The following is a 6,198-nucleotide window of genomic DNA, read 5'->3' as shown; positions in this document are numbered from 1 at the left end:
AATAAGTGTGTTGTTGTACTCACCTGTATGGACGTCATTCTCTGTCCCAGTATAACCAGTCCTTTCAGCCTCCCTTGTCCCACTGCTCCTCCTCCTCAAAGTTTAAACATTTTAAGATGAATGAGATGAGGCTGTGCAGATGTTAACAGTCACAAACAGCAGAAACTCACATACACACACCTCACAACATTTGAGCATTTAGTCTGTTAGCTACACCCAGCATGCACCTGCTCATGGGGTGTGTTTGATTTGGGTCTCTGAGCTGCTGGTGGGGTGGAGTCGAGCTTGCCAAGGTACAATAATGCTATCCTTAACCCATAATGACGCAATTATTTATTATATTGCATTTTTGTACTGCATTTATTGCCCTATTTTACTGCACTATGCCACTTGCATTAGTGTCTCATTTTTAATTGAAAATAGAAATAAGGTTGAATATCAGCAGAGATGTAGGTGTGTCCTATTGTTATTTTCAGTTGTGGATGAAGTACTCAGAACTTTTAGTAAGTAAAAGTAGTAATTCCACAATGTAAAAATACTTCAAGAAAAAAACAATATATAATAATAATAACTTTACTTATATAGCACTAACAAAGTGCTTTACAAAGACATAAAAAGCAGCACAAATTAACAGGCAGTAATGAATACAAATAGAGTTGATACAATAAAAGTAAAAGTCCTGCATTAAAAATATTACTTGAGTAAAAGTACAAAAGCATTAGAATCTAAATATACTTAAAGTATCACAATTAAAAGTTCTTCTTATTATGCAGAATGGCCCACGTCAGAATAATATATATTATTGTATTATAATTATTGCTGTATATACATCACATTAATATTGTAGCTGGTTATGGTGTGGCAAATGTTAAATACGTAACTGCTAGGCAGCCTAATGTACAATAATATATCATAATTTGATTTGGATTATTCATACAAAATATAAATCTGTAAAGTAACTAAAGCTGTCGGATAAATGTAGTGCAGTAAAAAGTACAAAATTTCCCTCTGAGTTTTAGTGGAGTAGAAGTATAAAGTAGCAGAAAATAGAAATACTCAAGTAAAGTACAAGTACCTCAAAATTGTACTTAAGTACAGTACTTGAGTAAATGTACTTAGTTACATTACATCACTGGTTATTTTACAATCCAGCAGGCTCCAGACCATTATGTCACTAAGTCACATGTTCAGCATCACGGCCCTGTTGAACTTTCTCTCTTCATCTATACACCTTTTTTTTTTACAAAGCTTGGGTGACTTATTTGTTTTTTTGTTGTTGTAGCTGACTATGCAAAGCTTTTTAAACCCCCATTCAGCATGACCATGATAGTGTTTACTCGCTTTACTTATTATAACAAAGATATTTTCTCACAAAAGAAATGATGAACACAAATAACATATTGATTCACAATGTTTCCTGAAAAGTCAAGCATGAAATGATAGTTGTTGTTTTGAGCTTCAGAAAATCAGCGATTGATTAATTAATGATAAATCAGAATGGATTCATCTCACATTTTGAATTCTTTTTATTTATGTTTTGTTCATTAACATTTTCATTCAGGGGAATTTTTCTTTTTCAGTAATAAGTAACAACAACAACATCTTTGAAATCAAGATTTTCCTTTTTATTGAAAACTTGGCCAGGATTCTGTACAGCAGAGAGGGTGTGCAATGCACAGGGGCAAGAAGACGAGGGTCAGGGGGGCTCTAGGGACTCTGTTTCCCATGGTGCATCATACCCTGAGCCGAGAATCAAGTGTGTAAAACAGCAAGAGGTGCCGTTGTTCCCTCTTTGGTGTGTCCCAGAGGACTGTTGAGAGGAATGAAGTGAGGGACTAAAAAAAAGGGAGAAAAGGGGGGAAAGCTCAGCCCATAGGGGAGAAAGAGAAAAGTAGAGACAGAGAGGAATGGAGGGTGGTCCAGCTGGTCTGTCCACTGAGGTGTTGTCTCCAATCAGGGACTGATCTAGATCCTCACCCTTCCCCTCCCTGCGTCAGATCATAGACCGTTTAAGGTACTGAGGTAAGGCCTCAGACATCTCTCCCCCTTTCCCTCTTCCTCCGCCCCTCTCCCTCACTTCCGCTCTTTCTCTTTCTCTCCTTCCCTGAGCCTCACTTGCTGGCCATGGTGTAGCAGCCCTGTTGGTGCCACTGCATGTCACGGATACGCCTCACGGACTGGAACTGAGGATGGCGGGCGCCATACTCGTTGAAGTGCCTGAAGTCGCCCTTCTCCAGCAGGTACTGGCTGCCACGGTATCCGGGGAACTGGTATCCCACCCAGCTGGAGAAAAAGAAGAAGGAAACACGTCAGTACAGGGTTTACTTTGTGTAGATCTTTACGTCATTTGAGTCCCGTCTGTCAACCTCTGCTGTGCACTCACGTTCCGCAGCTGACAATGATGCTGCCGACTCTGTCGGTGAAGCCGTAGGAGAACAGGCTGGGAACGTCGTCATCCATGATCTCCATCTTGCGGCCCTTGAACTCTCCGACCTCGTACAGGCAGATCTTGTGCTTCTCGGGGTCCTGGAGGAGAGACAAACAGGGAGAAACACTAGTTTAGGGGGCAGTCGGAAGCAGGGAAACTTGAGAGTATGAAAGCGTGTTTTTATTTTTTACCATCTTGACGGGCCTGAAGGACAGCAGGTAGTCGTTCTTCTGGCAGTTGCTCCAGGAGTCCCAGCGAGGATACTCTCCCTTCTCCAGGATGTACATCTCACCGCAGAAGTTCATCTGCTCGAAGCCCACGAAGCTGCAGATGACACAATATCATGAAGTATCCATGCAAAGTTGAGTGTTTTTGAATGTACAGTATATAGATGTATATTCTTATACTTACGGTCCACACTCAACGCGCAGAGAGCGCACGCGGTCCATGCCCATCTCACACACATTCATGCACTCGTTGCTGATCTCGATCATGCGACCCTGGAAGTTCTCCTGGTCGAACACGTACATCTGGAGGGGACCGATACACACACAGATGAGTCAGTATAACAACATTAATGTGATGATAATAATATGATAAACTGAATTATCTTCCAATGTGAGAGCCACCCACCTTGTAGGCCATCATTCCCATCTCAGACTTCTTGCTCTGAGCAGCCTTCCCATCGGTCTGGGAAGAGGTCTTGGACTTATCTCCAGTGGACATGATTGCTGGATGGAAAGAGAGGAAAAAAACACACGTTGATGTTAAAAATCTAAACTGTTTTCACTGATAGAGAGATTATAAATGCAAAGATCTGAAAAAAGTATACAGAATAATCTGTGTATTTTGGTGTAATCTATGATTACTTGATGATCTGATTTGTATCTCCACACCTGCAGGTGTACAGGTTGTATGTGTGTGTACCTTACCTGTCTGTTTGTACGATGCCTACGACGAGCCTCACTCAAAGTGTGTGCGGCTCGGAGTCTGCCCCTCCTTTTTATACGCTGGCGCCCATAGGAGAGGGATTATGGGGAGAGAAACAAACCTGCTGAGGTCAGAGAGGCGAGACAAAAGAAACCCCCCATCATCAGAGAGGGACGGACAGAGGGGAGGGGACGGACGGAGAAAGAGGAGGACGGACAGAAGCTGAAGGACCAGCCACTAACAGAACTAACGAAATACAAGTTGATCAACTTTTAGAGGGAAATACTGTACCCTAAATGAGGAGTGTCACGGTACACCGGAACACAGTGATATTTAAAAATGAAATATTGATATCATGTTAATAATATCCTGTAAATAATCCAGCGCCTCTTAAATCATTTTATATATAGTTATGGTTACAGACTCTCTCTACTCGTATTTTGAGTGTAATTAATTGGCCAATAAAAGAGACAAAACGCATAATAAACAAAGTTAAAGATGAAATTGACTGATTTGTTTTTTCTATAGCTATTGCGATAATATCGTTGGGGAATTGTTTTGGCCACAATAATCGTGTACTCAAGATCTGCCCTACTCTAACTCATAGCAATCATTTGTCAACATATCAATCCACTTATTCAAAGTATAACTCTGTATACTTAGACAGGCTTTATTTCATAGTGACATGGATTATCTGATTGTGGCTTTCACATAAAGTGGCTGAAGTTAAATGCAATTTAATAGAAATATTCCAGGCTACAGGTTTCCAGATAATGTCAGAGAGCAACATTCATGTTGGATAAATAAATCTGAATGAAATGCTTCTTCACTTAAGGTTTGAGGTTCCCAAACTTTCCATTTGGAAGTCCCCCACATGGAGAATAAAACCCACATTTGATCAGAAATACTTGATCCTGGGGGGGGGATATTGGGATGTTACAGTTGCTATTATATATGAGCATAAAGAAATGTAAGAACATAGAAATAAAGTATGTAACATGTATATTATGCACATAATGCTACTGTATATACTGTAACACAATATGTAGAGAATATAAATAATAATAAAAAAAGAAATATGTACAAATATGGCCATCAATCACATACAATATATAACCACAGTGTAAATGAGTAAATAAAAAATGCTGAGAAGTGGGATCTATTAAGGGTGTTAAATATAAAATATAGAATAGTATAAATAAGAATATTTATTGAAATGTGTAGTATAAATGCAGTATTAATTATAAATAATAATAAATGATGGGGTAGATAGGGTAGGATTTGTTCAACCAAACATAATGTGAGATGATTTTTTTTTTGTATGTTTGGGACGTTACAGTTGCTATTATATATGAGCATAAAGAAATGTAAGAAAATACAAATAAAGGAGTATGTAACATGTAAATTATGCACATAATGCTACAGTATATATTGTAACACAATATGTAGAGAATACAAATAATAAAAAAAGAAATATGCACAAATATGTGCATCAATCACATACAATATATAACCACAGTGTAAATGAGTAAATAAAAAAAAATGCTGAGAAGTGGGATCTATTAAGGGCATTAAATATAAAATATAGTATAAATAAGAATATGCATTGAAATGTATAGTATAAATGCAGTATTAATTATAAATAATAATAAATGATGGGGTAAATAGGGTAGGATTTGTTCAACCAAACATAATGTGAGATGATTTTTTTTTGTATGTTTGGTGTAATTTTTTCTTTTTTTTAATTGTCATTTTCTGTAATCAGTTTGTCATTTGGACGATGAGTCCTCGCATTGCAATGCAATACTGTTTCTTTTCTATTTGGACTGTAAAAGGTGTCCTGTCAATGTTTTTTTTTTCAAGAAGAAAGAAATGTAAATATTTTAAAAAAATCTGATTCTTTTTTATAAAGAGAATCTATTTGACAACACGAGGATATTTTGTTTTTGGTATCCATTGACATTATAATGTTCCATTGTTCAATTAGAAAAAAAAAAAGTTGCATTTTTTTCCTCCAAAAATGAATCTTAATTGGGTCAGCTTATACAAAGATTGTTTTCACTTTCATCAGAAGTGTTGCATTCAGTGTTGCATTCAGTGTTGCATTCAGTGCTGCATTCAGTGTTGCATTCAGTGTTGCATTCAGTGCACAAACGTGTCTCCACTTAGGAAACCTTTGATCCAAACCTCAACCTGCACCCTTGAAGGAGCGCGTCACAAGATGGTTTTGGTGACATTGAGCTTCAATTAACAGCACTAAAATGAAACGTATATTTCATGGCCAGTACTCCCTCAGATATCGTGGTGTACAAAGATGGAACAGCAAAATACATGTTATCAAGAGCTCGTTATCCTTACAACATTTTAAAAGGAAAATATCATCTCATTTAATTCATGATGTCTAATTATCTTTTGATATGTTTAGACATATATTTTCTTTTCTTCTGTACTGTATTTCATTGTTTTTATTGGATTGTTTTCCACGCTTCTGTTAGGGTTTTTCTGCACATTTTGTGTACTTCTTGTTGTTGTTTAACTTTTGTTGTATTTTTAAAATGATGTTAGCTTAGATCTTTCTTCCTTTTTTGTTATTGTTTTTTTTCCTCCTGGGGTTGGGGAGAGTTTTGTTTGTATAAGCCTTATTAGGCTTCTTGACCTTTGTGCAGTTTTATATATATATGTGCAAATAAGTAGATACAAAATAAAATAAAATTAGTTTTACTCCAAAAATATGCAAGACAAGGTATGAAATGGGGATTTTATTGTGGAAATGTCCTGAAATTTCCTGACACATTTCTTGTTTTGTTCTCATTGACTGGATTTTGTGAAGTTTTATATAT

At 37.1% G+C, this 6,198-nt stretch overlaps 2 protein-coding genes across 2 annotated transcripts in view; both read right to left on the bottom strand.

The window, feature by feature from the left end:
- LOC141775439 (endonuclease domain-containing 1 protein-like) overlaps positions 1 to 187 on the bottom strand; it is a 39,143-nt gene extending 38,956 nt beyond the window's left edge. Inside the window, exon 1 of the mRNA XM_074648799.1 lies at positions 24 to 187. The gene's annotated coding sequence lies outside the window, so the exon portion shown is untranslated. The remainder of the gene's footprint in view (positions 1 to 23) is intronic.
- Positions 188 to 1,508: 1,321 nt separating this feature from the next.
- On the bottom strand, positions 1,509 to 3,420 carry LOC141775434 (beta-crystallin B1-like). The gene is made up of 6 exons (XM_074648794.1): positions 3,361 to 3,420; positions 3,062 to 3,159; positions 2,840 to 2,958; positions 2,620 to 2,752; positions 2,384 to 2,526; positions 1,509 to 2,283 (listed from the first exon to the last, which is right to left on the bottom strand). Exons 2-6 carry the CDS (start codon positions 3,152 to 3,154, stop codon positions 2,112 to 2,114), a joined length of 660 nt encoding a protein of 219 aa, XP_074504895.1. The 5' UTR covers positions 3,155 to 3,159; positions 3,361 to 3,420; the 3' UTR covers positions 1,509 to 2,111.
- Positions 3,421 to 6,198: the final 2,778 nt, after the last annotated feature.

Source organism: Sebastes fasciatus, chromosome 10, assembly GCF_043250625.1.
Source record: "Sebastes fasciatus isolate fSebFas1 chromosome 10, fSebFas1.pri, whole genome shotgun sequence".
Lineage (NCBI taxonomy): Eukaryota > Metazoa > Chordata > Actinopteri > Perciformes > Sebastidae > Sebastes > Sebastes fasciatus.
Note: the sequence above shows the minus strand (reverse complement) of the source record. Positions and strands in the feature narration are given on the sequence as shown.

Bases quoted from the DNA above. Each gene is read 5' to 3' on its own strand.
- LOC141775434 (XM_074648794.1), bottom strand. From the start codon at position 3,154: ATGTCCACTGGAGATAAGTCCAAGACCTCTTCCCAGACCGATGGGAAG. The intron at 2,959-3,061 runs GTGGGTGGCTCT...GGTCCCCTCCAG, and splicing joins TGGGAATGATGGCCTACAAG to ATGTACGTGTTCGACCAGGA. The intron at 2,284-2,383 runs GTGAGTGCACAG...CTTTTTCTCCAG, and splicing joins ATCATTGTCAGCTGCGGAAC to CTGGGTGGGATACCAGTTCC.